The following is an 18,340-nucleotide window of genomic DNA, read 5'->3' as shown; positions in this document are numbered from 1 at the left end:
CAGAATACTCAAAGTGAAATGGACTAAATGAACATGCAGTACAGAGTGCAAAGCAATTACTTGCTTGGCTACACACATCTGAATTACAAGCTAAAGCCAAGTGAAATATGCAGTAGTGAATTGTAGTATTTTGTTAAGTACAAACTTGCAGTTTTAAAAGTACTGTATTTGCATTTTTTTCTGTTTCCTAATTGTGTGTTTCTGAACAGTGTGCTGTGTCTCTCTCTCTCTCTCTGCAGTTCCCCACCCACTCTCCCTGTTCTTGTGATGGTATTAGTGTTGGTGGCTCTGGAATTGCCCGCCCCTCCTGTAAGTCTGTACTAGAACACTCCTCCTGGGTCCATCTTTGCTCATTTAACAGAGTACAGTGACATCATATTCTGAGTCTAGTGTTCATACAGAGAGAAGATTTGAGAAGGCCAGCTCACTTAGGTTCTTCCTTCCTCTCTTGTTGCACTTAAAAAAAAAAAAAAAAAAAAAAAAATTTTTTTGCACTTTATTAATTTGCTTTTGCTGTATTTGTGTTTCCTCCTACTCTATTTTGCTTTTCTTAAAAGTACTCAATTTTACTTATTCTGCTGCAATTATTACTGCTTGGTTGTAGCCTGATTAAATTGTGACCATTATTCTGTCTTTTGGTTTAAACACTTGGGCTTCATACAAGCTGTTTTACATTAAGAAGGTTTGTGGTTTGCACTGTTGTGGCAGGACAGGTAGCTTACATCCTTCTAAGCTGGGAATTGCTGATTGAAGGCCCAGTGTCTGCTATTCTAAAAGTGTATTAGTTCTGGCTTAAGCACTTGGGCTTCAGGCCAGTTATTCTACATTAAGAAGGTTTATGGTCTGCACTCTTGTGGGAGGAGAGGCTGGATTCTGCCCTTCTGAGCTGGGAATTTCTGGTCACAGGCTTACTGTGACTGCTTATTTGAACTGTTTCTTTCTAAAATTGGTGCACCTTGTTGCTGTAGCATAGACCAAATTCAGGCCTGCTGAATCTATTTATTTATTTTATTTTACTTTACATTTGTTAACCGGGAAAGTCCGACTGGATACATGTCCATTTTCAGCAGCGGCCCGGGGAGAAAAGCTCCATGTTATCAAAGCATTTAGTAACAACAACATAACAGTGTTGATATTTAGTAACAAATAATAATGTAGGTTACAAGATGTGTAAAATGTAGCAATACAGCTATTTGTAAAGTTTTAGTTAACAAATTAAGGAGAGGAAAATGCAGTTTGTAATGTGTTTAGAAAGTTAACATTAGGTCAAAGATAAAAGCCATCTGTAGGTTACTAATAGGTGAGACATAGAAAACAATTTCTTTGAAGCAATGAATTCAAAGAAGACTTTCTTTTAGTAGGGGTGTGTCTGATAGTTAAGCATATTCAGATAGAAAGCAAGGAAGATAAGAAAGAAAAGGGTATTTAGGGTGGGATTTGTTTAGTGTAGGCTGAAAAAATAGGTTGTAGAGGGAGGAGTTGGTAGACACATTTGTGAGTTAAGACTAATAGCTAGTTATTGTGTTCTTGGGTTGGTTGGGGTTTTGATAGGATTTATAAAAGTTAGTTACTATGTTTTTGGGTTAGTTGGGGTTTTGATAGGAGCACAACTAATTTTACTGGTTCAGTGTCATTTTTGTTTAGTTTGGTCGGGGTTTAGACATGGACATAGCCAGAGTTTGTGCATGTGTGTCTTTAGAGCTTTTTTGAATTGCGGCAAGGAGCTGTTAGAGGTTACATGTGGAGGAAGGGAGTTCCATTTTTTCCCAGTGCAGTTGGAGAACAAAGAATCTCCAGTTGAGTTGTTTGCTTTGGTTGTTTGTACTAGCATTTTGCTGGATGAGCGGAGGGATGTTAGGTTGTTATAGGGGGTGATAATTTTAGTTAGAATTGGGGTACTGGTAGGTTGGTAGAGGATTTTATGAACAAGTATGAGTTGGTTATAGTAAATTTGATTGGGTAGTTCTAGCCAATCTAGGTTGTGAAGATTATTACAATGATGGGTTCTGTATGTGCAGCATGTGGCGAATCCAGCTATATTGTTACAGAAGCTGGTAATTTTGTTGAGGTTTGATTTAGATAGATTAGTAAGGATGGGTGAGGCATAGAGAAGGAAGGAGAGAAGATGTGTGCGAGCTATGGTGGTTCTGGGAGTTGGTGTTAGAAATTTCTTTATCCTATACATGGATCCTATTTTTTTATTTACTGTTTTTATGGTTTTGTCTATATGGGCATTGTAATTCAGATTGTTGTCAATGATTATGCCTAGTAGTTTGGTGTTCGGTTCAGGAGAAATTTTGGTCCATTGTTTGAAGAGACTGTAAATATTGGTGGTGTTTGCTTTTGGGTGGGGGAGAAAAGTAATAGTTTGGTTTTATTTGGGTTCAGTAGGAGTAAACGATTATTAAGCCAGTTTTCTACTTTGTTAAAGGTATCTAGCTTTGTTTGTATAACTTGAGGCATTGATCCAGGTTTTTCTGGTTAATTGGGCAACTTGTTTAAATCAGTTTGTTTGTTTTCTATTGTTTTATATATATATATATATATATATATATATATATATATATATATATATATATATATATATATATCTTTATTACTGGGGGCATTGACTACAACTCTGATCTGTGATATAGAACAATAATTATCCTTTTTCTGTGCTTTTAAACTGTTTTTTTGAATGTATCTGCTTTATGTTTTGAAAAAAAAAAAAAAAATATATATATATATATATATATATATATATATATATATATATTTGTTTCCCGCCTTTCTAAGCTAATCTAGTCCAGTTTTCAGGTTAGTGCTGAATTCAGGGCTGTGTTACAAATCTCTGTGTTTGCCCATACCTTACTTGGATAGAAGGAAGTTTTTCTGTTCACCTGTGAGAGAGGGGAGCTTTGAACAGCCTATCTGTCCCTGGAGTTGTGGTTTCAGCCCAGAAATTAGTAGTTTATTGGCCATTTTGGGCTAATTTCTATCTCTTTCATTTCCCTGCTATAAATACCATATTTGCCCGGTTTTGCACGCCGGGCAGGACCAGTTAGCTAGGGTAAAACTATTCCCGGCTCCACAAAGTCTCCTCTTCAATTTTTCCCTTGGAACTAGACAAACTTTCAACTTAAGCATTCAAGCCTTTCATTTCTCAGCCTGGCACTTGCTCAAAATTTATAGCAAGCACTTATAAACCCTAGCACTAGACCCTCCTGTACTGTACAGAAGGACAAGGCTCTCTATTCGACCTTACCAGCCATCCAGTAAAACAGTTCACTGTACCTATCCAGGCATGTCCAAAAGGCAGTTTCAGGTGTACTCTCCAGTCCGACTGGTGAATCTGGGCATTCTGAGGCAATGTTACAACTGCCTCATGTACACAGACAACCCCCTCCTTCTACCACCAAACACTAATACATGCGAGAGATGCAGTTATACAGCCAAACAAGAGGCTAAGCTCTCTCAACCCAAGACTAGATCAGACAGTCAAGAGGAGAAGGGAAATACTTGCATCACACCACCAGTCTTACATTAGACCCATTAAACCAAAACCGGCAAAAAGCACACATAAATACACGAAAACATATTCGGAGGCTCTAAATAAAAATCTGCAAAACCCAAAGCAAACATCCAAGCAACCTCCCCCCCCCCCCCAACACAAACAATGAAACACATACTTCACATAACCAGTGTGCCATGCAATCACAGCCCAGGCAAAATAACATACCCAACATACTAGTAATAGGAGGCTCTATAGTCAGGCACACTGATGTCCCACTCACTAGGCTGAATAAGGAGAAGGTTACTGTTAGCTGCCCTGTCGGGTGCCAGGATCCGCCACATAACACAAGCACTCAAGTCACTCCAGAACAAGTACAAATTATGACTCTGTCATTGTCCATGTTGGTGTGAATGACCTGAGCCATACCTCCCTGGACTACATGAAAAGAGACATGGAAGAGCTCTCTGATCATGTAGCCCAGGCCAGTATGACCCTGACCGTGAGCAGCATCCTGCCCTCACCAAGAATGATACCACGGTACAAAGAAAAACTTCTCGATTTCAACAATTGGCTAAGTTTCTGGTGTCATTCAAAGGGGATCCAGTGTCTGTCTGCCTGGGATGACATGCTCGACAAGCCACACTGCTTCGCTAGAGATGGCTTGCACCTGTCACCCTTAGGTTTTCGAATACTGGCCAAGGCTCTTGCCACCCCCATAGTGCCTTTTTTTAGGCAAGGCTCAAAAGACAAACCCACTGCCGTAAATAGCACAAGTAACAAAAAACTGAGGGTAATGCTACTCAATGCCAGAAGTCTAAACCTCAAAATGCACGCACTCGAGGCACTCCTCAGTATGGAGAAAATCGATATATGTGCAGTAACAGAAACCTGGCTTAAGGCTCCAGAGAGCACACCAGCACTACCAGGTTACAACTCATACCATACATTTTGGCCACAGAACCCAAACCGAAATACAAAAGGCGGGGACGTATTCATATTCATCAAGGATACCCACACCTCCAGGTTAGTGGCACAGCACGATACGTCAGAGATCATCCACGTGCAACTAACAATGGGCAAAACTGCAATTCAAATTGCAGCTTGCTACAGATCACCCACCATGTCCCAGGACCCCCATTCCGCGTTTCTGGAAATGCTGGGAAACATAAAGGTCCTACCAAACACCCTAATATTGGGTGATTTCAATTACCCAAACATTAACTGGGAGAATTACTCAAGTACTAACTCCCTTGCCCAACTTTTCCTAGAATTTACAAACTCAAACGCCCTGGTTCAACTGGTCAACACTCCCACCAGAGATGACAACATATTGGACCTAGTCATCACCAACATGGTTGACCGGTGATCCACACCAGAGGTCAACCCCTCGCTGGTTAGATCTGACCATAAACAAATCACTTTGGATATCCGTATTCCGCCCTCTCCCCCGGACAAGAAAGCCACCATGAAAAACTTTTCAAAAGCAAATGTCACGTTACTTAAGACCGAAATGGAAAGTTTCAAATCCCCCATGCTGAAGGATAACACTGTCCAAAGCTGCAAAATCCTTTACTAATGCATTCTACGGGCAGCTACAAGAATGCATGGATTGTGCCATCCCAAGCAAAACCAAGACTCACTCCTCCAAGAAAAGGAAATCAGTATCAGTATCAGCAAGTAACTATGATCCCTCATAAAATCATCCAAGGCGAGCTTTGAAAGAAAAATTGCCAAGGACTCCAAAGATAAATCACAAGGCATTCTTTAGCTAAGTGGCAATGCTCAGATCTGCTCGGAGTTAGCGCAGAATGGCACAAAATACACTGAACCGACCGATATCGCCAACATCCTGGCAGAGAGGTTCAGCGCAAACTTCACCCCCATCCCACCCCCAAAGGGGCCCATAACCATACCAGAAGAATGTAGAGTCCCTGAAATCACAGACACTCAGGTTAAAGCAGCCCTCTCCAATGCCAAAAACTCAGCATCAATGGGACCGGATGGTGTCACAGGCTGCGTCGTAGACGAGCTCAAAGACCAACTAACCCCTCACCTAAACACTGTTCAAATTCAACCTTTCCACAGGCTACGTACCCGTAAAGTGGTGCACAGCAATGGTTATCCCGCTCCACAAAGGTGGAGCCACAACAGACCCTGGGCACTATCGTCCTATAAGCCTGACTAGCTTGGTCTGCAAGGCTATGGAGCGCATCATCATGGAACTCATTAACAGAGAAATTGGGAACCTCCAAACACTGGACCCTACCCAGTTTGGCTTTGTTAAGGGCAGATCATGCCTCCTAAACCTGGTGGACATCTTTGAGACCGTTACCAAGGCTATAGACAAGGGAAAGGAGGTACACACAGCCTATCTAGACCTCGCTAAGGCCTTCAACACCATTCCCCACTCTGGTATTATAAACAAGCTCACCAGCCTGAACATAAACCCCTACGTCACAAGATGGGTTGCCAACTGGCTCATGGACAGAACCCACATGGTGACAGTTGCGGGAGCTAGGTCAGTCTCTAAACTGGTTACAAGTGGTGTTCCCAGGGTTCGGTCCTGGGACCCCTCCTGTTCGGCATATACTTCTCAGAGGTACAGGCAAGCACAGGAGGACTATGGCTGACCAGGTTCGCCGACTACTGTAAACTAGGGGCTATAATTGACTCTCTGGCTGACACAGACATCCTCCAAAAGGGTCTCACTGAGACGGACACCTGGTGTCAAAATCATGGCCTCAAGTTAAATGCCAAAAAGTGCATAGTCATACCCTTTTGAAAAAACAAAGTACCCACAAACTACCGCATAGGTGGCAGTCCCCTAAATACGGATGACGTAATAAGGGATCTGGGGACCTAAGTAGATAGTAAACTCACCTTTGATAATCACATTGCCAAAGTGGTTAGAAAATCCTTCTATGTGGCCCACCTAATCACAAAAGGGTTTGCATCCAGATCAAAAGAGGTCATTGTGCCCCTCTACTCATCACTCATCAGACCCATCTTACAGTACAATGCCCCATTTGGGATTTACAAGACACCTGCAACAGCTGGAAAGACCACAGAAGTACCTCACCAAGAGGATCAATGGCCTCAAACAGACATCCCATGCAACTCGACTGAAGAAACCCCAGTTGTACTCTGTTGCATACCACCTACTCAGAGGTGATCACCTCTGCCTGACATACAAGGCCATGTCCAACCCAGAATTGATGGACATGTTCCACCTAAAGAAAACCTTATCCCCTTGATCCACACGCTCTAGGGATCTAAACCTTACCACAACAATAAATAGGATGTGTTGGAGGGATAGATTCCTGTCCCAGAGACTTCCCATGCTTTGGAACAAGATCCCAATCTACATTAGGCAGAGCTCCTCGCTAACACTCTTCATAAGAAACATTGACGAGTGGATGGGAAACAAAGTCTACCTCGGGGATCATTTCAGAGGCTCTGCTGGACAGAGGCACAGGGAACTAATCTAAGGAGATGGCGAAAGCCAACACATTCTGGCTAGGCTTATAAATGCCTTCGGGCAGATAGTCTAGTATCCACCTATGAACTAGAGAAGTCAAAGCACGATAATACGGATGTCTTTTTGAATTTACTCAATCTCAGAAACATACCCTGTGACAATATACTTGGCGCGCCTGCTCAAGAGACTTCTATCAAGGCAAAACAAAATAACATTGCCTATCAGTTCCAGTTTGTTGAGGCCTAAATCAAAGACCAACAATTCAGAGAGCGTTCTTTCCAGAAGTCCAGCAATGATAAATTGAACAGATTTCTTCATCCATCGAAAGGAGAAACACTGAGGATACAAACGGCAAAAGGTTTTGACCGGATGTGCCGAGCAGAGATCCTACTTCGTAGAATCTGAGTGTGTGGAGTACAGGAGAAATCGCAGTCATCTTCTTCCTGTATCAGAATAGATACTGCAGCATTGTTCCTGTGATACAGACTCTAGATCTCAGAGTGATACAAACAATGTTCCTGTTGCAGAACGTGTCTTGACTTTTACTTCCATTCCTGATGATGTTCCTGATATCCCCAAAGCTGAACATTCAGCAAAGATGGTCCCAGTTACTAGACCTAGTTCTAATTTCTGTCACACAATTTGGTCGTATTTCCAGACCTAGTGTGAAACGCACAGCAACCTGGACATGTCTATATGTACTTAGTTCTGTATAACTGCATGTCAGAGAATTATTTTGCATCATCTGCATGTCAATTACTGTAGTCAATAGTACACAACTCATTTCTCAAAGCAGGAAGTTGTAGAATAGTGTGTGTGTGTTGTACCTTTAATTAGCATTTCAAGGACTGCACGTGCATACAAATAGCAAGCACATGCTAGCTTCAGTGCCAGACAGCAAGTATGTATGAGTGTCACAGCTAGTTTGTTTCCAAGTATATCTAAGCTAGTTTGTTAATAAGTTTATCTAAGTTAAAGTTATTAAGCCTCAATCCTAATGTGCTTGTACATAATAAAGCTGCCTGAACAGAACCCACAGATGTTTGTCTGTTTTATCCTGAACAGATGAGCAACAGGAAGTATTATGAAAGGCATCCAGAAATGCAGGATGCACTGGTAGAATGGCAGAGGGGCTACAGAGACCAACTTATAGAAGTTTAAAGTATCTTTTCTGGACATCAGAAATTTTGAGAGATGTCCCACTTTAAGTGTTTTCCTATTTTTAGAAGAGTTTCACCACATGAAATCTCTTTCACAGGGGAATCAGCACAGACATATTCATGAGGAGGGGAATTTGTGTTGTGTAATCCAAGGATTCCTCTTCATCAGAGAGATCATTGTACCTAATCCTTTTCTGAGAGGAAAGGGTAGCAGGAGAGGGAGCAGGCAGAGAACCCAGTTGATTGAGTGCATGAAAGCCTGAAACAAGCTTTGAGAAAAGGCTTGCCAATTTGTTCGGGCCTCTTTAGCAGGGGACAAATAATTTTTTTTTTTTCTTGACAGGATAAATAATTTTATGCAATGTTGGAGGAACGGATGAAGGTCTGCATTCAAAAGTATCTGACTCAATTTCTTCTCTCACTAAAGTTTGTGGTACCCCCCCCCCCCCACTCCAGGGCCTTCCATAACGAGCCTAAGTTCCCCAGTGACATCTTGAACGGATGCCTGTTCTACCTCCAAAGACATGCTCACAGCCAAAGTCAAGGCAGCCTCAGAACTGGGCTCAGCTTGTGAATCCATACCTGAAGTCGGACATGCCTCCAGGCTAACACTTCCAGAAATGCTTTTGATGGTGTAGGTGCAGCAGAAGACACAGGCCTAGGTTTGTTGGCCTTGTGCTTCACTGGCTCGGCGCCTGACCCTTAGGTACCTTCCATATCCTTAGCTAACAACTTAAGCAATTGGTTTTCTAAATAGATAGCAAGAGAAGAGAGACTAATTCTAAGTGTCTTGGGTACGAAGGACTGGCAAATGCTACAAGACCTTTGCTTAGGGCCTAGCCACGACCATAAGAGACACTGTAGATGACCGTCGTTATGTGGAATTTGTCTTATACACTGGCACTTGCCCTTCTTGGATGACATAACCAAAACAGTAGTAAAGAGAAAATTTTCCCCCATGGGGCACTTATCTTAAAAAAGCTAAAGTTGCAATCACTGAAATGATCAGGAATAGGAATGGCATTCTGAATGGTGGCAAAAAAGTTCTAAGGATGGCACGTGCACAAATCGCTTTTATGGCCTACATCCAAATGCAGCCTACGTGTGACGTACTGCCTACCCTTGAGTAGTATAAGACCTTCATATGTTGGCCGATGTTGGGTCACCTTCTGGCGGGAGATCCCTCAGGTTATGAATATTGCTGCAAGTAAATAGGAGAATATTTGTTGGTGACAAAAAGCCAATGGTGATCATATAACAGAGGAATTATATTTCAAGTGTAAGATCTACTCAACTATATTAACAGAGAATTCTGCACCTGTTGTAGACATACCAGGTTCCCATTTGCTAACCTAAGGTATATACATGACCAACCTTGTCTACACCTAGAACCCAATGGTCCTTGATAATTCTTCAAGCCAAGGCAAGCAAAAAGCAGTTATCCCTATGGCTACAGTTGGGTCACCAGAGCCATTCTCTTAGGTGATTTGGTCAGCAGAAAGGGGAAAAACTGTGTGGTAATTGGAACAGGAAAATATGGTAAAATCAAACAAAAAAGCATCTACAGTGGTGACAGCCTGCTGCATCTTCAACATAGTATCCACAAAATCTTCTAAAGAATGGCAAAAAAAGCACCCCCCCCCCTTCAAATTGGCATACAAGAGGAGGTTTCCAGGCAGCTCTCATGGAGTAAATCCTCGTTCCAAGCCATCATGTGTAGACAGACTTTAACTTACACCCTAGTCAAGCATAATTAAAAGTGCAGTGGGCTAACATGGATACTACCACTGGACTCCAGAAGAGGACAAAAATGCCTCCAGCTTCAGCCTAGTCTCAGAGAAGCAGAAAAACTTTTCAGTGTATGGTCCATTACACAGGAATAGACTTTGAAGAGGAGATATGAACAGTTTTGTATTTTGATCTCCAGCATAGCACAAAATCGTATTAAATTATACCTCCATGACAACAATCTCAGCATCTGTGGGTAAAGAGAAAGCTGTTAAAGAAATGGATCTACCTCATCAGGGTTGGGCTGCAGCCTATCCTCAAAGTCTTGGTCCTTACAATGGTGCTGCAAGTGAGGCATGTAGCTGTGTTGTGATCACCCTTCATCTCTTGCAGAGCCAGACAAAGCAAAAGACTCGGTTGTCAAAAGTTGGCATAGTTGGGATTTCAGCATATATGGGTGCAGATTCTGACTTGTAATTTTAAGGCAACTTGAATACTCAATGGATTTGCTTCCAGGAAATGCACATGGGAACTTTCCATCAAGATCTGAATCGCAAGACTGGCTAAAAAGAAGGTGCAGATTCATGGGTTCTGTGTAGCTGTATAGCTGGGACATTACATCATGGCATGTGCCCAGGTCTCTCTAGCATAGGACCTATCAAAAAAAATCACAGATTTGTTGGACAAGGTGCACTAAACTGGTGATTCATCAAGGTCTTGATGTCAGGCTTGCTGCAATCATTATGCTGCCCATAATGACGCAGTTTCTGCAAATGGCAACTTAACCTGATCTAGGAACAGCATAGTCACTCCTGTATGGTAGGGCTGGGATTGTTGCATATTTGATTGAGGATCTGGAATTAATGTGCGTAAATAGGAGGCTGTTATTTACACCCCTCCAAACAGCTATAAGGATCTAGTACCTTATCTACAGAAAATATTCAAGTTAATCAATTAGCTCATACTTGGGGAGTGGGCATAAAATACTGTTTGCAAACAGCTCATTTAGTTTTGCATGTTTCAGTGTCCACCATCAATTACGGCTGGAAAGGGGGGTGGTGGTGAAGGTAATCTGAATAATTTCAGGATGAAAGTTGGAAGCAAATGGGGTAACCTCTGTAAAGGTGGCAATAAACAGGACAAACCTCACCAGCATTAAATGTAAGAAAAAGTTTAAAGGTGACCCTAAGAAAAGCAGTCTCCTTAGTTTTCCCTTCAAGACCCATTTCTCACAGAAAGTGTACCTTACACTAAATTTGGGCTTGTAATACTAATGAATGCAATTATTGATCAGAGGGTGAGATGTGTGCCTGCATTTCATTTCCAGAGCACCCAGAAAATAATAGTACAATTGATACAACAGCTGATGAACAGACTGTTGCATTGTTAATGCAGGCTCGTTGAAGTAAAACCACGTTAATGTCACCATCGTCCTTCCAGCTCTACAATAAGAATTTTCACACATTTCTCAGACAGCTAGATGGATGTATCATTATGAAACTGAGCAGAGGATCTCAAATATTAGAGTGACTCCACGTTGCCCCTGAACTTCAACAGTACAAGTATTCGTAAAGTATCACATCTTTCACACAGTAAAACTACAAACACCTTTCAAATACCCTTTACAAATCTTTACTCTCAAACCCCTGTCACCTTCTTCACAGGCATTGTTAAACATCTGTAACTTTTGACAAGTTAACATTTTATATTTTATATAATATTTTATATTTTCAGTTTCTGTAAGCTATGAAACAATTTCAAAAGAGAAGGCATTACATGAGAATGGAAGAGGTCAGACGGGGTGCATGGTAGGAGACGTGGTAGGAGATCACTATATAAAGGCCACAGAGGCTGGAAGGGACAAGAAACACAGCAAGAACTATGAGGTTAGCATGAAGGTAGACTGAAGTCATCATGGGAGACGAGACTTTGCCAGGAGGTAATTAAGTGACACACCGACCCCATGCTCAAAATGGGAAAAGGGGTTGAGGATGGATGGATGGATCGTCGTCATCAAAAGAGGGATTCTAGAAGAATAGGGAATGATATAGTTTGTGAGGAATCTACGAAAGGGAAAAATAGTGGGCAAAGTTTTCATTACCTTGAAAGGTATGGATGAAGTAGGAGAGGATGTTATCACAGTTATGACCATGCAAAAGCATGGTTTCAAGCCGATGCAAACAGATAAAGGCGTAACACTGAAGTCTGGGATTACAGAGGTGAGACTACTGGGAAATGAAGTAGCAGATGAGGAAGAGGTTTGAAGGGTGGTAAAGATCAGTACAATAAAGCTATAATGGACAAGGAATGCTCAAAGTGGAAGTCTAAAGAGGAAAATAAGGGATAAAAGAAAAACCCCGCCAAATGAAAACAGTGACAGAACTTCCAATAGTGAAAAAATCAGAAGCACACAAGGCCAAGGGAGGGGAGGGGGGAAAGACAAACGTACAGAGCAGTACACCATGCAAACCCAAAGATAACATAGTACACTACTAGACAACTCACCTCACATAACTGGCAGGAAAAAAGTGCCTTTGCATTAGAGGCTTTCCAGAAATTTAGGTCGGTCTGGAAAATCACACCAAATCTATATCTCCCCTTTTAAAGTTTTATAGAACAAGACCACACATAGGTTCATAGGTTAGTACTAGGTTAACTGTCCTTGCGAGCCATTGTAGGCCTAGCCAATTATCCCCTGTGAGACTCAAAGCCTACACCTTGTCTTTGTAAGGCAAACACCTTAACCACTGGGCCACCCTTCCATTACTCCATATACTCTAGGTTACTAATTAGTTAGACAAGACAATACACACTTCTGCCAACAGTATCCCATTCCTCTTGATTATTTTTGTTTTCCTCCCTCAGGCCCTTTCCACAGCCTTAAAGCCTACAATTCTTTGAGTAAGACCATCAAGGCTGGATGCAGTATTAGACAGGTGATCGGATTAAAGCTCAATATGATGCAAGAATGACCTCTTCATCTTTCTGGATTCCAAACCTCAAAATAAAGAGTAATTATAACACTTATGTTGGGTAAGCAGATGTGTCATTTTGGTTGCAACATGGAAAAATAAAACTAACAGCAGCGACTATAACGGCTTCTGTAATACCTGCATTATTTTTTTCCATAAATGGGATAAAAAAAGAAACCAGGCTCCTTCATACAACCATATGTGAATTACCTTGGGATCATCCGGAGGGTCATACTGGACAATCCAGTCAACTTCAGGAATATCCAAACCTCTTGCAGCCACATCAGTGCACAGAAGTATTCCAGAATCTGCATTACAAAACTGGAAAAATGTGGTGGTGCGTTTGGTTTGCTTCTGCTTACCCTAGAAAGATTAGACAGAGAGAGAATGGGGAAAAACACATTGATAAATTAGTTTCAGTACTCAGCCATAAAAGAACAAACTTCAGAAATGCAGGTTACTACATTTTAAAATAACCCATAATCCAAAGTCTTACAAAATACTTTTAAAGTGAGTCTTGAAAGAATTCGCTTTCCTAGGGTCATGAGGCAGCCTAAGCTTGTCTCAGCACTCAATACACATGAAACAGTATTAATCCTGAACACGACAGGGTCCATTGCAGGAGGAATAAAGAGTCAACTGCAGGATCTACACAAACTCAATCGCATAGTACAATCTAACTGACCAGCAGATCAGATGACTACCAGTTCACATAAAAGCATGGTTATGGGATGTGGGAAAACAGAGGCATAGAAATGAAGGACATGCAGACATCACAGAGATGACACAGACAACTTGCAAAACAAATGAGAATTATGATGCAGCAACATTAACTGATGAGTCACTGTGCCATCCTGAAAAAAATGTTAAACTGTCATAAACCCCCTTTTGCCCCATTTCGTCAAAAGATTGGTATGACATATCAACCGTCACCACATCTCTCCATTATGTGACACTTTCCTTTCTTCGACAGTCATGCCTGATGGCCATAGGTCTCCTTTGTTGCAGTCTAACCATCTCTTGGCTAGATGACCTAGTCTCCTCTTGCCTCTATGTTTCTACAAATCTTTACCAAATCATCCTCTGCATTCAAGCACATGTGGCAAAACCAGCATAATCTTGTTCTCCTTGAATTCGGGGAGACTTAAAATTCTGCTCTGATGTACTTATCTCTGTCTGTCCACAATGTGCACCCTATCAATCCATCTCAAGCACTCTACTACCGCATGCTTTCTCAGTCGCTCTACCTTCATTTTATGGGTTTATGTGCCATACAGGAGTACTGGCTGCATTACTGTTTTGTACACTTTACTCTTCAGCTTCTTTGACATGCTTCTTTCATACCCTGATTATGTGCCATACCTCTAATTCGAGCTTAGCTCTTCTCATTCAGACTTCTCTTCAACCGCACCTTCCCTCCCAGACACTTGAAGTTATTAACCAGTTCCACTATTTTCCCTTCTATCTCAATTTTTAGTTTTGTATAAATTTTCCCCATTTGCCACTACGACCACAGCTTTGTACATGCTCATTCCATATGCCTTCAGTTTTGCATTTCACACTCTTATTACTTGCTAAAGTTCCTGTTAAAAGTTTGCCTGTAGTGCCACATCTGCATACATCAGCTTTGTTGATCTACCCCTCAAAACTATTTGCTAATGTAGACTGTCACCAGTAAAAACAGGAATAGGCTCACACTTGAACACTAATGCGCATACACTCCCACTGGGAATCCCACGGCGAGTCCAAAGACTGTTCATATTTGTATTACGGGTTTCTTGTACATCATCTAAACTAATTCTACCAATGTTTCCAGGACTACAAACCAACACAGGGCTACTTAAATCAGTCTTCTTGGGACTTTGTCATACTCTTTCTTTAAAAGTCTTTTTGGCAGAGCTTAAGGCCATGGTCCTGACACATTGTTGGTCTCAGTGAGCCAGTTTGCAACCCAGCTAGTGATACAGGGGTTGACTTTTTCTATAATTCCTGAATGGGGAATGGTATCAAAGACCTTTGCCAGATCAAGATAGGCTGTATGAACCACCTTGCCTTCACCAACAGCTCTGGTGACTGACTCAAAGAAGTCAACCAATTTGAGCAGGCATGATCTACCCTGCACAAAACCGAACTATGTGGGATCCAGAGTTTGGAGATTCCCTATATCCTTGTTTATTAGGTCCATGATGAAGCGTTCCATAGTTTTGCATATCAGACTTGACAGGCTAATGGGGTGATAGTTCCCAGGGTCTGTAGTTGCTCCTCCTTTGTGGAGAGGGATGACTATAGCAGTGTGCCATCTGGTAGGGACAAAGCCTGAGGTGAGGCTGTGATTGAACAGGGCACACAGGTGAGATGCCAGTTCACTCTGCAGTTCATGTAGAACACAGCCAGGGATATTGTCAGGTCACATAGAAGCTGTATTCTTGGTCTTGGACAGTGAGGTTTTAACCTGTGCAGCAGTAATACTGGCTGCCTGCCAATCTAACGGTATTGTGATTGGTCCTTTGGGGGGTAAAGTTGGCAGTGAATCCGTCGGCCAGTATATTGGCAATATCTGTTGGCTTGGTATAGGAGGTACCATTGTGGAGTAGCTCAGAGCAAATCTGGGTATTGCCGTGGAGGTTCTTTACATAACTGTAGAAGGCCTTGTGGTTGTCTTTACTATCTACTGCAATTCTGTTTTCATAGCTAGCTTTAGAGGATTTGATGAGGGATCTCAACTTTTTGTTGAGGTTGATAAGGGAGTTTTTCCAGTCTTGGGACTTCACCTTATTCCGCATCAGTTTCCTCCTTCTTTTGTAGAGTTTGTTTATGGCAGGGGACCACCAGACTGGCTTCCTTTTTTTGGAGGAGAGCATCTTGGTACTATTCGTACGACGAGATCCATGCATTTTGTGTATGTGTTCGTACAGTGCATTGGTGTATGATTCGGTGGTCATGCAACTAATTCTCCATTTGCATGGGTGCCATGACGGTTTTTCAGGGTGGTTACCTTTGCAGGGGTTGGGGGGGGGATGTGGACTTCCAAGGTGATTAGTTTGTGGTCAGATCTAACCAAAGAGGAGTTGACTATTGGTGTAGAGCAACAGTCATCCATGTTAGTAATGACCAGGTCAAGGATGTTGCTACCTCTATAGTGGGGGTAAAAACGAGCTGGTCCAGGGCATTGGAATTGATGAATTCCAGGAAACATTGGGCAAGTATACTGGTACACGAGTAGTTTTCCCAGGTAATGGAGGGGTAACTGAAGTCGTCCAGTATGTGTGCGTTAGGTTGGACCCCAATATTCTCCAGAGTGTTTAGGAACATGGAGCGAGTGTCTTGGGACATGGTTGGGGACCTATAACGGACTACGACCTAAATCGCTGTCTTACCCAAATAATAGCTGCACCTGAAATATCTCTGCTACATTACGTTGGGCTACCAGTCTGGTGGTGTGCGCATCCTTTATGAATTACCACCTTTGGAGCTTCGGTCCAAGTTCTGGTGCCGAAAGGTGTGGAATGAGTTATAGCCTGTTAGTGCAGGGGTGCTTTCTGCTGCCTTGAACCAGGTCTCTGTTACAGTACAAATGTCGATGTTCTCCATTTTAAGGAGCGCTTCGAGTGAGTGAATTTTGAGATTTAGACTTCTGGCGTTGAGCAGCATGACCCTCAGATTGCATTTGTTTGTAGCTGTTACGGTGGTAGTTTGGTCTTTGGAATACCACCTAAAAAAGGCACTATGGGGTGACAACAGCCTCGGCCAGTATCTGGAAGCCCAGGGGTGCTAGATGCATGCCATCTCTGGTAAAGCATTGAGGTATGTCAATCATATCATCCCAGGCAGAGAGATACTGGATCACCTTAGAATGACACCAGAAGCTTGGCTAATTGTTGAAATAAAGAAGTTATGTACTCACTACAATGTTCCATCAGAGTAGTTCTATTTCATTTGTCTTCAACCTGTGGGTCCTCGGATTCATATCGGATCCAACATGGCCGCATTTTCCAGCTACGACTCCGGGCTCCATACTCTCTCCCTTACCCAAAATGCCCCCATCTCCCTTCAGATTGAGTTTGCTGCCTAACATGTAAAAGATACCTGACCTACTAACACCTTATCCTCCAACACCAACATCACAAAAAAACTTTAGCCCTGACAGAACCAAAGATCCCAGCAGCAACTGTCCAGTATAAAGGACGTGTCAAATCCCAAAGGATAAGATTAGGGGGAAGGATGGGGGGAAGGGTTGAAGACAAATGAAGTAGAACAACTCAGATGGAACATTATAGTGAGTACATAACTTCTTAATCTGAAGTAGTTTACTTCATTTGATCTTCAACCTGTGGGAAAGAGTCCCCAGCTACCCAACTCTTGGGAGGCCCTCATGGAAGGATATTCTGGAGCACCGCAGTGCCAAAGGATGCTCTACTCCTAGAGACCAAATCCAGTTTATAATGAGAAATAAAGGTGTGAGATGAGGCCCACGTAGCAGCTGAACAAATATCATCTAAAGAGACCCTAGACCAAAAGGCTGCTGACATAGCCATAGATCGGGTCGAATGAGCCTTCACTTTTCCTGGAAGAGACAAACCTCTATCTGAGTAAGCCCGGCCAATGCACTGTGAAATCCAGTGAGCAATAGTCACTGAGACAGGTTTACCCAAGAAGGGCTTGGCATAGGACACAAAAAGCTGATCATACTTGCGGAAAGGTTTAGTCCTGTGCAGATAAAACCTCAACTGCCTATGTACATCCAGTAAATGTAATTTGTATTCCCCTTTGCTCTGATAGTTCGGAAAAAATACTGGTAAATTAATTATCTGATTAATATTTACTTCTGAAGCTACCTTGGGAAGAAAGGATAAGTTAGTGTGTAGCGACACTCTATCTTTGTGAAAGATCATGTATAGAAAAAGCTTGAAGCTCCAACACCTTCTAGCAGATGTGATGGCAACCAAGAAGGCAGTTTTCTAGGTCAAAATTGTAGATCCACAGATGCTGCAGGCTCAAAGGGAGGAGAAACCAAAGCCTGCAACAAAGCAAGGTCACACGGAGGGATGGGGTCCTTAACTGGAGGTCTGAGAAGAAAGGCACCTTTGAGGTAGGTTTTACACAGTTTAGAAGAAGCCAATGAAGACATGTCTACCCCAACATGAAAACTAGAAATGGCGGCTAGCTGAACTTTCACCGTTGAGGAACTAGCACCCTAATGAAAAATGCTAGTTAGGAAATCTAAGACCGCTGAAAGTGGTGCAGTGAAAGGGTCCAAAGACCTCTGAATGGCCCAAATAGAAAAACATTTCCATTTACTGGAACAAACTTTCCTGGCGGACGATTTATGAGCTGCCACCAGAATAGATTTAACGGGAAATGATAGACCGGGAGTCCTAAGAATCATGGGAACCGGAGCAGCCAAGCAGTGACCTTCAGATTGTCCAGATCTGCGTAAGGGAAACCAAACCTGACGAGGTCAGAATGGGGCTATGAGAATCACAGTGCTCCCCAGCCCTCGGGATTT

At 42.3% G+C, this 18,340-nt stretch overlaps 1 protein-coding gene across 2 annotated transcripts in view; it reads right to left on the bottom strand.

Moving 5' to 3' along the window:
* Positions 1-18,340, bottom strand: part of DDX18 (DEAD-box helicase 18) — a 516,018-nt gene that overhangs the window by 199,534 nt on the left and 298,144 nt on the right. For both annotated transcript variants that reach the window (XM_044074977.1, XM_044074978.1), the window contains one exon: positions 13,045-13,197. In XM_044074977.1, coding sequence (XP_043930912.1) covers positions 13,045-13,197 — 153 coding nt within the window. The remainder of the gene's footprint in view (positions 1-13,044; positions 13,198-18,340) is intronic.

The sequence above is a fragment of the Protopterus annectens genome, chromosome 6.part0 (assembly GCF_019279795.1).
Source record: "Protopterus annectens isolate FY-2018-M chromosome 6.part0, PAN1.0, whole genome shotgun sequence".
Classification (NCBI taxonomy): Eukaryota; Metazoa; Chordata; order Ceratodontiformes; family Protopteridae; genus Protopterus; species Protopterus annectens.
The sequence above is the reverse complement of the archived record's forward strand: the minus strand, read 5'-3'. Positions and strand labels throughout refer to the sequence as shown.